Here is a 14,502-nt window from a genome sequence, read left to right as displayed (position 1 = left end):
TCCGTGTTGCTTCAGAGCATTACAACATCTGCTTGTGGCTCAGCAAGCCGTCATGTGGGCAGCTGCGTTGGATGTGAGTCAGCAATAGTCTCAATCCTCCATCTCCATCCCTTTCAACGCTGCAGCCAAATCTGGCTGTATGGCCCAAAGTCACTGCCGCCCCCTACATCTGCCCTCCAGCCCTCCAGCCCCGTGCCCGAGCCCCCCTGTCCTGGGAACTGTGGGGGTGGGTGTGCACTTCAGTGAGGGCATGACGCCAGGGAGCGGCGCCAAGGGTGGTTGAAGGGCATGGAGTGGCGGTGATGGACAGTGGAGGGTGGAGGTTGCTATTTGTCCGGACAGAATCTTTCTTAAAAAAATAAAACTACAGTAGCTTCTGGGGATATTCAGGATGTGTTTGAACCCCAGGGGTCATCAAACCTGCTCCGCTCATTCAGGACCACGTACTGTAAAGTCAGCTCAAGTAAAACCATGACACTCAAAAAGACTGAAGCTACGAGGAGGAGTTTATTTTTATTTTATTATTTTATTTTTCCCTGGTAGCGGTGACATGCAGACAGGCAGAGACGAGGAGCTGAAGCCCCAGTGGATGCTCTGTCTGACTCTGACGCCCAGCGAGCATCCAGGGCTCTTTACCAAAACACTGTTCCCTGGCTGCAGGGCATGGATGTGTGTTTGTTAGCGCGAGAGTGTGTGTGTGTGTGAGTGTGTGTGTGTGTGTGTGTGTGTGTGTGTGTGTCTCGCCCCTTTCCTGAAGAGATCCAGCACTTAAACTTCATCTCACCTCGCCTCATCTTTTTATGAGCTACACATAGTAACTTAGTGGTGTTTAAATCTGTCTCTGCGTATGTAGAATGTGGTTTTATATGAATGTGTGTGTGTGTGTGTGACATTATTCTGCACTACCCCACACCTTAAAACCCATTTCTGAATGCTGACAAACCGTCGCTGTAATTTCTTCACAGCTGAGCATAAACAGGGCACCGCTGCTACTAATCTACATTGACATTTCAGTCATTTAGCTAACGCTCTCACCCACAGCGACAGTACAATAACAAAAAACCAATACCCAATATTACAAGCAACCAAGAGTAAGGGGTGTAATAATAAGAGCCGCTGTGCCCTGACAGTTTGTGCTGCAACCGAAGACGGATCATGTCAAAAAAAAAAACACAAAAGACATAAAATAAAAACTAAAGAGAGAGTTGCAGTGGAAGGGTTTTGTTGTTGTTGTTGTTACGAAATAATGAAAGGAGGATCAGGGCTGCGATTCAGAAGGGAGACAGATAATGACCAGAGGGAATTTACATGAATTTAAGATGAGGTGAAATAGGATGAAACTTTTTGGATGCTCGTGGGAGAGTTGTAAGAGATAATGTAAGGTTTCAAAGTAAAAGAAGATAACTATAATACAAGCAAAGCAAGCAGTAAACAAAAAAACATAACAAAAGATACCAGCAGTAAGAATGAAAAAAAGTCAAAAAGTAATAAGTTAGAAGGGAAGCAATTAATTGGTTTGTGCAAATGTATGTTGATGATAATTTAAATTCTCATGTGGAGTGCAGCAATTATGTCCTAGGGAAAAATTGTTTTCAGGTTAGTCCCAACTGCCTAACAAGCCTGAGTCTTTCCCTCATCCCTGCTGGTGTTTTTGTTGGAGATATCGCAGCCTGTTTTCTTCCCTTCAAAAGAACCCGTCCGCTGTTCTCCTTGTCTTACCGTATGAGAAAGCAAACCTCCACAGTCCTGAGATAATTCATCACAGGAAACATGACAACTTAATTTGGGTTTGTCAAACTTTCTGTTTTATCATTATTTACTGTAATTTTGCCGGAGTTGAGCGGCGCAAGGCGTTACGATATTGCCTGCTTACTGTCAATCACCTGACAATCCTTGCAGGAAAAAGTAGAAGAATCTTTTTTTAAGTCCTTACATCCAGGCACTCTTATGTGAGACATCTTTGTTCACCTGGGCGTCATTAAGTTCAAGATAAAGTTTATAGTTGAAAACATTAATATTAAGTAATTCATTGTTTTTTCATTACATCAAGTCCTCATGTCTAAATGACGAAAAAAGGCATCAATCCTGAGCTTCTGTTTAAGATTATTTTGTGGTGTTATAACTACCACCTAACACTCTGACAAGTCATTACTGGCACACCACAAGAGTATGTCAAGGAAACATAACCGTAGGCTGTTTACAGTGTTTAAACCAAGCGGCAACCACCAGGGCTGAAAAATGAATCCAACATGGAGGTGCCAAAAGCTGTAGTTCCTTGAAGAGCCACTTGAGGTGAGTCGATCCCTGTAGACTCCCCATGTACAAACACCCAACTTTACAGCAGAAATAAACATGTTTACGGCCTGGTACAAAAAACGGTTTTGGTCTCTGTTAGAGTGAGGGACTGCCATGATGGCGATGGTGGAGCAGCCCACTCTGAGCTTCCAGAAACCTGATTCGGCAAAACAAAGCACGAATCATTGTGTGTTTTCATCAGATGTCTTCATGTTAAGTGTGTTCAAGAGGGAAGATAGAGGATATGACAACATTAAATAATTAATCCAGCACAATAACTCTGATACATCACAGCAACTCGATGATGCCCTCCACTTATGATGGTGTTCAAGTCTTTTAACAAATGAATTTGCCTATTCTGATCCATGTGGACCCTGTGGTGTTTTTATCAGCTGCTCTGGTGATAGAGATAGAGAGTGACATGGAACAATGGCCACCGTCTAGACGACTTTGCATGCTTCATTGTTTATTTTTTAGGCTTCCTGCTTGAGAACAGGCATTTAGAAGAACCACGAGCAGGTACCACAACATCAAGATGTATTTAAATCATTATTTGTTATTTACCTGTAGGTTTTAAACACTTGAACTGCCACTACAATTTAGAGAAGTAGTTAATTTCATCCAAAACCTTCAGCTCACCGTTACTGATATATGCAGAGATATGAGTTTGAAGCTTGATGACTGGATGTTTCTTACTGAGACATTAACGTCTCTCTTTACATTTTCACATATACGTTCTAATTAAGTTCATCTTTCATACTGATAATTCAAACCAGGTGTTTCATGCATATCCAAGCCTTGGAACAGCCACTCACTTACCATTATCTGTGCAGAAAATGGACCTGACGGTTTCCTAAAATAACTCCTGACTTTGCAGCTTTGTTGCAAATGTGCATAAAAAACGGGTGACTGGAACGCACTTATTGTGGGGTGAATACAAGGCAACCAGCAGCATTTTAGAAGGTCATATAGTTGAAATGCAGGGCACCTTATCTGCTCTCCCCTCCTGCAGATTGTGTCCATTAGTAATCACCTCCCATGCTGTTGTGTAGAACACCTCAGATTCCCTTTCAGCACGCAGAGACATTCGTGCAAACAATACAAACACTCCTCAGCTCTTCTTACTGCTGCAAAACCGGACAACAGAAATATTGATTGTGTATTAAAAGGCTACAGCTGAACGGACTGCATATCTCTCTCTTCTTTTTAAAGACGTAGTCGCCTTGCTACAGAGCAAAAGACACCATGAGGGGAGAGTGAGGCAGACATGAAAATCTCAGCTGAGTAGAGAGAGCAGGGAAGACAGAAGGAGGCTGAATGGGGTCTGAAAAAGGAGAGAGGGAGAGAGAGAGAGATAGTGAGTGAAAAGAGCAGAGGAGTCTACCATCCTTTGATGGCCCTGGCCAAAAGCGGGGCCCGGGCTTTATCTCCAGCGTCTGTCACCGTGGAGACAGCTGCTCACATCAGCACCAGCCCAGGAGAATCCAAATCTCCCCCAGGGAAAAATGAGGGAAGAGAAATAAGACAAACCAAAAAGCGGAGCATCTCCTCTCCTGCTCCCTTTTGCTGTCAGACCCAGGAATCAAAAGGAGAAGGCGATGAGGTGGGGGTTGGTGTCGGGAGGGGGGGCGGGGGAGGGGGGGGTTACAGTGAATGAGATTTGAAAGCAACCATTCATCTGTCCCTCTAAAACGAACTGCTTTTTTCGCAACTGTACAGAAAACAAAACCAAAGTCAGGGAAGAGGAGCTGACTGGTGTACAGCAGCTGTAAAGACGTCTTTATGCAACATGCACAGTACGGACACGATCCCAGTCACGTCTCTATAGTATTAGTGAAAGGCTCAGCCAACAAGGCACTTTACACGGAGGGGGTGACGCTGCAGGAGTCCTACTCGCAATCAGGAACTACACAGAGGTTGTGTACATACAGCGCTCTGTCATTCGCAAATGTTAAGACACTGTCACCTGACTGACACAGCTGGTTAAGTTGGTTATAACTTTAGAAACCTTTGATGGCAATTTGTCACCGTGTTACAACCCTGCGGCGGGAAAGAAGAAGAAGAAGTAGAAAAAAAAACTGCAACGCAGACAAAATAGATTGGACCGTTTGAAAATTTAAAATGTCAACTGTCAAATTTCTCAGTGTTCAATTTGGTTGCGATGGAATAGGGTTACAGTTCAGCAGGCAATGTCTGATGGGATGTATTCATCATTATTGGGTAATTGCAAGGAGCTCCCGTGTGCTCAGGCAGAGAAGGAGAGGGATTGAAAGAGGAGAGATGGGTTGAGAGGGAGGAGAAGGGTGTAGAGCGTGAGAGAGAGAGAGAGAGATGGAGAAAGAGGAAAATAAAGAGGTAACGACTAAAAACCATTAGAGGGGATATGCTCTGGTGAAATTATTCAGGAATGTGTGAAAATGTGACATTAGAAGAGGTGTACTGTATCATTAAAGCTGCACAGTGACAGAGTGCTAAACATGGGCTCGGATGCTCCCTGACTGTGTCGTCATAGCAATTGATGAGAAGTGCGAGATGGAGGTGGGTGAGAGGTCTGACATGACTTTGTTTGTGATGCAAAAGGAACAGGAGTGAATTAACATTTTCACTATCAAGCGTATACACTGTGGAAACGGATGAGTTGAGTGAGAGAAAAGCTTTTATCATGCACAGTGAGTGCAGTTCACCTCCTCTCAAGATTCCCTGAAACAGCTGATATTAAATAATGATTTAAAACGTTTCACTGGATGAATGCTTCGTTACTCTCAGACAATCATTACTTTAAACAGCATATAACCTGATCAGACTTCTTCTATCACATACATCTAGTCTCGCATGTGAAATATGGTCCTGTGCATAAGAAGCTGTTTTTCCCAAGTAAAAGCATCAGTCTTCATGAGTGAATTGCAAGTGAATCAACAGTTAATCAGGCCTCTGAATAGTGATGAAAATGACATGATATTTGAACAATTAGTTAATTGTGCTTCGGCCTCACGTGCGAACTCTAGATGCTAATGTTGGTCAGTTATTCTGGTCTTCTTGATTTAGACAGAAATATCTCAACAACTACAGACTGGCTAGTGAGCAATTTTTGTAGAGATGTTCATGATCTCCAGGATTCAGTTTACTGACTTTGGTGATCCCTGACTTTTGATCTCGTGCAATTGTCGTTATCAAACCAAAATTGTTTTTTCCTAAACTAAGAGCATGTTATGATTCTCATTTTTAGCATGTTACATTTACACTTACTGATTTGGGTTCAGTTTTTTGCCCAAGGACACTTCGGCACGTGGACAGCAGCAGCTGTGGATCTAATCGCCAATGCTGTGATCAGTGGACAACCTGCTGTACCAACTGAGCCACAGCTGCAGCCACCATGTTAGTATGCTAACGTTAGCATGTAGTTAAAAGCATGTTGTGCTTAAATACAGTATCATGGGGCCCCTAGCGTGACTGTAGACTCCTAGTCTTGTTTATTTTCCTGCAGTTTTAACATGAATGTTTTTGTTTTAAACTTTCCAGTAACTCAAGTTCTTGTTTTTGTGACTTAAGCCTGACTCAGAGTCCGAGTCGTCTACAGCTCCGGTAGTTAGTATGAGCGACTGAGCAGACAAGAGTGCACCCTAAACAAACCAAAGAATCAAGTGTTTATTGCCACAAATGGTTCCAAGTTATAATAAAGAAAGAAGGTGAACAATTTCTTTAACAAATCAAATTGAGATGAGACAAACAAAACAAAAGACATTTTTTGCAGTTTGTTGTCCCCTTAAAAAACAGTATAATATATCGTCACAATCTCTTTTCATACCTCAGTGAACACACTGCAATTGGAATCACATTTACAAATGATGTGGCACCACGCTGCTAAAACAAATCCCAAAGGAAGCCATTAACAGGTAATACGCAATTAGTTACCATGTGAACGTTCAGCTCCAGGGGGAGCGATTACTCCAACACAAGATGTTCCGCGGCGAAACAAAGCATGTGACCCATCTGTGGGCAGACAAGAGGAGAGGGAGCTTAGCAGGTGTACTCACCCAGGAGGGAACTCCAGGTAGGTGGGCGGGCGAGCAGGCGGGCATTTGACACCCGTCTAACCACACGAGGCCTCGGAGGTTGACAGCCAGCGCTGCACACTGCATGAAAAGTCACCGTTTCACACAGAGAAGATGGACTGCAGGTGCTGCAGCTGCTATTTTTAACCCGATGCCTCCATCCAGGACTCAACACACTGTTTGAATTGTTGTTCCCAACCTACCCCCCCCCCCCCCTCGACGCTCTCCCTCCCTCTCTGACGCTCTGCCTGCAGAAGTCTCCTTTCTACCCAAAGAGTTATTCGCCATTTAAAAAGAAGAGACACTTTCTCTGTGCAAAATATATTGATAGCACAAAATGAAATCAAATTATAGTCCTTAAGTGCCAGTTCTTGATTTAAAAGTGTCTCTCAGAAGGACTGAATCATTTTTATTATATTTCTAGATGATGAACTGAGATTTCTGTCATGAAAAAAAAAGGCTGTTCATTTTATTATCCTCTGAAGTTGCCTTTTAATTTGCAGCACACAAGAGCAACTACAGACCTCAGTATAGTATTACCGAACCATATTACATAAGGTAGTGCAAGTACAATCATTTATAATGCGAGAAAGGAAATGACGCTCAAAAGAAGGGGCGATGGCTCCCAGCGCACCGTAATGAATGTTTCACAGAGCGTGTGAAGTTTGTACTTATCGAGTCGGTCGGCCCAGTTTCTGCTCTGCTGTGTGCTGCGTCTGTGATATACGCAAAGCGACGGGTGTTAGTGACAGTAGAGTAGATGTGTGGTGAGTGTGGGTTTTTTTTTTTCTGTGAATGGACTGACATGAGTCAGGGCCATTACTCGTGCTGCGGAGACTATAAGACTTGTCCCGGGTTTAAAGTAAATCTTGCAACGACTTTTTCAAACTGTGTGATTCTGATTCATGTGGGGAAAATAGTGTTTTCACTCCAGCAGAGTCAGGTTAGTCAGACAGTAAAATGATGTAAAAGAAAAATATGGGCACATTATGACTCAGAAGAAAGGTGAAGAATCTTAAAGAAGAAGCTTAAAGAAGCTTATTTTGCTCTCGGCGTCCCTGTGATTATACAGTAGAAGTGTCTTTTGTGCCGACAAACTCAAGCAGTTTGGGCAAACTTTAAAGGTTCACTCAAGGGTTTTTGAGACTAGACTTTATTAGTGAAAGCCTGTGTGACAAACGAGGGGCTTAAAGTTTGAAGGATTGGTGTTTACCAGGCAGTAAGGGCCTAATGAAAGAGGCTGTTGAGTTGCATCATGGGAAGTGCAGGGTCCAGTGTCTTTGTAGTGTGACTCATTCTAAGATCTAAAAGTCAGGATATCTCAGCCCGTGTGGCTCTGATTTTAACCATTTCATCTTTAAATCTGTCTGTTGCAAGCTGCCTAACTTCACAGAAGTACAATCCTAAACAGCTGGAGTGTCACTTTAATTAGCAGTTTTCATGGAAACATCAACAATAACTCATATGAAGGTAAAAAGAATGTAGTCAGTCTTCTTGACAGCGTTTTTCCAATACTATAACGTAAAATGAGTCAAATAGGGAAATACATTTATTCACTTTCTTGCCGAGAGTTAAATGAAAAGATTGACTTTCATGTCTGTATGCTAAATATGATAATAACAGCCTACAGCTGATTAGCTTAGCTTAACACAAAGACTGGAAAAAGGGGGGAAAAGCCAAGGTCTGTCCATGGGTTAAAAGAAAAAAATAAGTCCAGCTACCAGCTCCTCTAAAGCTTAAGCATTAACACACTATATGTTGTTTGTTTAACCTGTACAAAAACCAAAATGTAAAAAAACTAAAGTTGTGCTTTATGTACCTTGGATCGGCGCATATTTCCCAAAAACTATTCCTTTAAGCTGCTGTTTTGTTACCAATTTCTCAAACGTTGTTCATAGTTGATACATGAATTGTTCAATCTGCATCCAGTGGTGGAAAAATCACTGTGATAATGCATTAGGGAACAAACACACACACACACACGCAAAGAGGCAGTGACATGAATGTGTACTCAGAGTGAGTCTTCGCGTGGACTGAGAAGCTGCAAGAACAGACCATCATGCACGCATGCATCTTTTACCCTCTGTCACATCAGGGGTCCGTGTAAAGTCAGCGCTCAAACAGAGCACACACACACACACACACACACACACACACACACACACGCAGCCTTGCACACAAACACACATGTGCCTACTGTAGCTTGCACACTGAGGAAAAAGGTGTGTGAGGCTTCTTCGCCTTGTCAACAGGATGAGGAGCAGGGAGATGGAAGCCGGGGCGTTAGTCTCCTCGGGGCTAGCTCTGGGATTTCCTCCAGAGGACAGAATAGGAAAATACAGCACCATATAAATAGATTCTCCCCGCTCAAAATACCGATGGCCTCAACGGGGAGGACTGATGGGGGGTGTGTGCAAGACGAGATTTGCATTGAATTTTGTGCTCTCCGTGCTCCCTGTGTGTTTGCTTTCATCCATGTGGATCTTTGTCAGACTTAAGTGTTTTATTGTATTTTTCTCCTGCCTCCCACAGGGCAACAATAACATTAACAAAGCTTCTAGATGCCGTGTAATTTGTTGATAGTGGGATATTTTTGCATTATAAATTTGATGCCTGGTCCAATGAATGGCACCCTGTTTGTGGATGTTTTATGATTATAATTTCAGGATTTTAGGCCATTTGTGAATGTGTGTTTGCCTGTGTGTGAATGCATGGGTACCCTCATGTATCCTCAGTGTTTGTCCAGCAGGCTGGCTGGCTGAAAGGCTGAAACTCATTGTCCTGTCTCCCCCACTGTGGTTCCTGCAGGGTGGAGAGGAGCCAGCCGGTCTGCCCACCGTACAAACTGCAGCTGGAAGAGTGTCTGTCTGCCGAGCAGGTGCCCACCCCAGAGCTCATCCAGGGCTACGTCAAGAAGGTAGGGCTGCTTTACAAATGCCAAGCTGAAGGTTTTGTCAGTTTGTGCCCAGCTGGAAGGAGAGGATGCAGCAGGGAGGAAGGAAGGGGGGAGGGATGAATGAGTGAGAAATAAGCAAAGTAAATGGCTCAATGTATATTCTAACATCGAATACTGAGTGAGAACATCCAAAGCAGTCCATGTCCTCAGTCCAGAATATAAACTTAGTGTGCTACCAAACTGAAATCACTTTGTTCAGCGAGTCACGCTGTCTGAAGGTTCAGAGAAGACAAGGTTTGTATGTTTTTAGTGAATCAGCCACATGGCTAAACCTGCTAGCACACTGCTGTCAGGCTGAAGGGTTTTAATAGCAGCTTGTCACAGAATGCTTGGAGCACAGTTGTCAGTGTAGTCCATCATGTTGGAGGAGTGACAATAAAAAGGATTTTTTAACAAACTTGCCACTTTAAAAGATAATAAAGAAAACATAGGGGTGGTGACAAAGTGTGTGTATTTCAGGAGATGTCAGGTATAAATTAGTGGCAACTTCACAACTTTGATTTTTGTTACTACTCCTCTGTTATGAGCTGTGTTGACAGGCTGCCACTGCTGCATGTTCTGATCAATTAGTCCCTGTCTGTTTATGAACACAGGGTGGGCCAGCGGTTTAACAAGGAGGGACTCGCATGCACTGACACGCACACACCGCTGTCCCGGATACAAAACCAAAGAACAGAGAAGCTCAGATTACAACACTCTTTCAGAAAACAGTTGTTTGCTGCTATGTTAGTGTTTAAAATCTTGTTTACAGAACCTTTAAATAAATCATAGTTTTGTCATGCCAGAGATCCTGCAGTTCAATCCCAAATTTGTCAGATTTGTTTTAAACTAGCAGCAGTTTATCAGTTACATCAATCAAATTCAGACGGGGCAGCAGGAGGCAGTGGACGGATCGGTAGTAGGAGAAGTGTTCGGATTAGAGGTCTTCAAGTGTCTTCACCAGATCCAAAACAGAGCTGGGGAAAAGGCAGTCAGACCTGACTGACATAATTAGACCCAATTCTAAAATTTCCAAAATGTGATCAACTCGGGAGACCCAAATAGAGAGCTATCACCAGCAGCATGATGCACCAATAATGAGCAGAAACACATGTAATTTCTACCTGCACTTCACAGTTCACACTCTCCCTCTCACCTCTAAAGAACACATTTTTCCCCTGCCATAATTTTAACACAATGTGAGGTAATAGCGGGTCCACTTGGAGCCATTTGAGTATTATACATATTAACACAGAGACACCAGACCCTCAGCAATACAGCAGGACCCCACCTGACCTGATTATACTAAATGTAATTTGGACCTGACCTTACTTCGGTCCTGAGTCAGGTCTTGAATATTAGGAATGGAGTGGACACGTGAAAATCCTTAATTACAGTGAGAGTAGTAATATAGCAGTGCTAAAATATTCTATTATGAGAAAACGTGTGGACGTGTTAGCAGCAAAATGTATAAGTGAAATATTCATTACACAGAATGGCCTATTTCAGTGTTAAATTGCTGATGCGTTAAGGTTGAACAGCATTGTAATGTCGTAGCTGATCCAGATGGAACTATAGCATGCATTATATTTTACAAGATTATTATATGAGATTTTGCATTAAAAAAAAAAAAAATCTGTCTTCAGAGTAACGTGCAGCAGCTAAATGGCTGTAGTTGAGTGAAAAGTACAATAGTTCCCTCTGAAATACAGTGAAGAAGACGCGAAACGTCGCACAAAATGAAAGTGAACAATTTCAAATTTTCCACCTCAGTTGGACCAAGCTAGATCATTCATATAACTGTATATTGGGTTGTTATTTTCAGCCCCATAATCTCCTTCAAATCTGTAATAGCTCTCAAAATCTGTGTCACAGACATCAGAGTATGAAAGAGTGTTCTTCAGGGTTCATATAGAATTATATATTTGCATGGTTTCACATTTTCACAAGACAATATTGTTCATTTGCAGTACTTCCAAGTTGGTGAATGTATGTGTGTGATATACTAAAAGCCGTATTTCCCAGATGGTTCAAAGCTAATGTTAATTAACAAACCAAATAACACAGCATATCTGTACTTTCCATAGAGGAGATGAAAGCAGCTAACAGAAGCCACAGATGTGAAATCACATTCCCTGATCTGATAATGAATTGGCTCTGTAACCTATGTCACTGTTATGATGCACCGCTGCAGAAAGCCTGTTTTTGAAATGGCACTTCAGATGAAATGCAGGAACACACCTTCCTCTCTTGTCTCTGGTTCTGCTGCATCATCATGATTCAACGCTCCTGCCTAATCTGTATATTACCGACCGCCTTTGAAGCCTCGCTCCCGAACCTTTCTGTACATTTTGCCCTTCGATTAGTCATGCAACCGCAGTCCTGTAGGACCTCATTACTGCTGGTTATCATTTTAATCTACTGAGCTGCTACAGGCCTGCTGGAGGAGGAGGAGGAGGAGGAGGAGGAGGAGGAGGCCTTGCTGGAAATCTATTAAAAGGAAAGTGGACATGGATGAGTGGTGGAGGAGTGAGCAGAGAAGTCCATTCCCTTCAGCCTCTCTCTTGGTTTCTGTTTTTCTCTGTCTTCGTCTCCTTTTTTCTTTTTTTTTGGTCTCATTTTCTTTTCTTTATCTTCCCCACCGTCTCGATCTCTGTCGTTATCCCTCTGCCTCTCTTTCTGTCATCTCTTCTCTCCCTCTCTCTGCCTTGCTTAATCTCTCTCTCCGGGGTTTTCATCTTGACCTTCAGGCACCTTCTCCCGGTGCCACTTTAATAACTTACGGGGGGAAATAGGAAATGTAGTCTCAAGTCAAAATTGAAATGGGTTTTTCACTGCAGGCTGTTGATATTCTGGTGGCAGAATAAGGGAAGCAGCTTCCAGAATATTTTTCATTAAGTTTGTGCTCTGCATCATTTTGGCTAATGAAGAGAAATTATGTGATGCAAAGTTTCCTTTTTGACCTCGAAACCTCATTTTCTTGACCCGAGGTGGTTCCTTCTGAGCCGGAGCAACCCGTGAGTTCATTTAGATTGAAAAGTTCAGAAGAATGCTAATTTTTGATTTTATCCTCCATTTATTCGACTGTTCCCAGTTGTGTGTATGGGACATTGCTGTTGAAGGGCTGCAACCAAGAATTATTCTCATTTTCAGCAAACCCCCTTGATATCCACTTTTCTTCTTAAATTCCCTTTATCTTTAAGGTTATTAAAACTTGTCTTGTTCCACACGGTCTGACAGTATATGTAATATCTGTATCCTCTTGTTCCGCCTTTAAATCAAAGTTATACGTTGTCTATACTGAGGGAATTACTCCAACTCAAGTTTTTATGCCTGAATTATGCCATCAAATAGAAATATACAGGATGACTTGTGCATCATTCGGCATCCTAGCAGTGTTGCTCTAGGGATGGCAATGTTGGTTAACCACTTTGGTCCAGAGCGAACAATCTCAACAACAATTAGATGGATTGCCGTGATATCTTGTACACACATTTGTGTTACCTGGAGGATGAATCCTAATGACTTGAGTGAGCTCCTGATTTTTCTTCTAATGTCACCATGAGGTTGACTATTGGAATGAATGCCTTGAAATTTGTTGCACACATTTATGTCCCCCCGAGGATTAACTTTATTAACTTTGGTGACTTTTCATCTAATGCAATCATCAGGACAGATAATTATATTTAAGTTTTATACCCAAATACCTGCAAAACTAATGACTTTCCCATCATCCTCGGGCGTACTATCTTTTTAGTGCTAATTAACTAATGTTAGCACGTTCAACTAAAATGTTTGACATGGTAAACATTAACTCCTAAACATCAGCATGCTCCTGTGTGTACCAAATTTCAAATTAATCAGTCTTTACAGGAAAGTATTCATAGTGCAGCGCAGAAAAAAGCTTAAACGAGAAGTTATGTTTACTCATTACATTAACTCATTCAGCAGACACTTTTATCCAAAGCAACTTAGATGTGAGGGACATCACTACAGCTTCAGTGCAGTGGGAGAACTTGGTGTAAGTACTAAGTATTACATAGATTTAATAAGTAGCAAGGAGATTAAGTAAGTAGCACCGAAAGTAGTTGGGCCCAACACGGAGATATATATTGCAAAGAGGAGGGGTCCCAGTACTGATCCCTGGGGCACTCCTGAGATGTCGGGGCAAAAGGGAGTTTCAGATAACGTCTGCTGGAGCTTTAAGTACAGCCTCTGACACATTTCCTCAAGATTCAGCCAGAGATATTTGTGTTATCTTTGGACATTCAATTTTGCAATGACACAAAGGAGAGAAAAGCAGAAAATTCTCAAATTTAAGAAGGTATAACAACAATATTGCTCAATAAATGACTTAACAGTTATTAAAATTGCTGTCCATTATTTTTCAGTTTTAAATAATTAAGCAACTAATTATTACCCCACCAGACTCTCATGTCTCAAACAATAACCTACAACTCATCTGAAAGAGATTTTAAATTATTAGTGATTATACAGCAAAAATGTAGCTTAATTTGGACATATTTGGTGATTTACTCTATTTGTTTTCACTCATATTTGTTGTTTGTGCAGTCACAACATTTGTCACCATGTAGGCCTTTTGGCAAGTTGTTTGGAAAAAGAAATCAAACCTGAATGGCTCTAATGTGTCATACAAGGGATTTATAATAATGATAATAATAATGACAATAATGGTTCTAAAAATACTTTCTATCATTACAGCCGACCATTTGAATCCTCTGTGCTATCAACTGCAACAGCATTAGACAGTCGCAGCCATTCATCTCTCTCTCTCTCTCTCTCTCTCTCTCTCTCTCTCTCTCTCTCTCTCTCTCTCTCTGACTGCCTGCATTACCATTAAATGAGATACAACACTTGCATTCTTTTATCTCTGCAATTCCATTTCAACATATTGGTATGGGGAATATGATGTGGAAGCACCCTGAGTGCGTTCACTGATATTAAACAATGTGGCTGGAAACAATGTGACTGTTTTCCAATTTAATTTCATAGTGAATAACCTGCAATTTGATTTGATTTTTATTCTCTTCCCTCACTGTGGCTGGAGATAGAGACGGGCGCCGCCTTGGCTTGTGGGTGGGGCGGGGATGGTCTGCGGAGGGGGTTGGTGGGGTGGTGGGGCAGAAATGGAGAATGGCATCATTAACATTCTCTGACAGTTAACGTTTCAATTTCGCTCTGTGGCAGAATCCCAATATT

The 14,502-nt window shown here is 42.1% G+C and overlaps 1 protein-coding gene across 1 annotated transcript in view; it reads left to right on the top strand.

The window, feature by feature from the left end:
• Positions 1-14,502, top strand: part of LOC130172297 (raftlin-like) — a 101,466-nt gene that overhangs the window by 44,775 nt on the left and 42,189 nt on the right. Inside the window, exon 4 of the mRNA XM_056380895.1 lies at positions 9,156-9,264. Coding sequence (XP_056236870.1) covers positions 9,156-9,264 — 109 coding nt within the window. The remainder of the gene's footprint in view (positions 1-9,155; positions 9,265-14,502) is intronic.

Source organism: Seriola aureovittata, chromosome 7 (genome assembly GCF_021018895.1).
Source record: "Seriola aureovittata isolate HTS-2021-v1 ecotype China chromosome 7, ASM2101889v1, whole genome shotgun sequence".
Taxonomy (NCBI): Eukaryota; Metazoa; Chordata; class Actinopteri; order Carangiformes; family Carangidae; genus Seriola; species Seriola aureovittata.
Note: the sequence above shows the minus strand (reverse complement) of the source record. Positions and strands in the feature narration are given on the sequence as shown.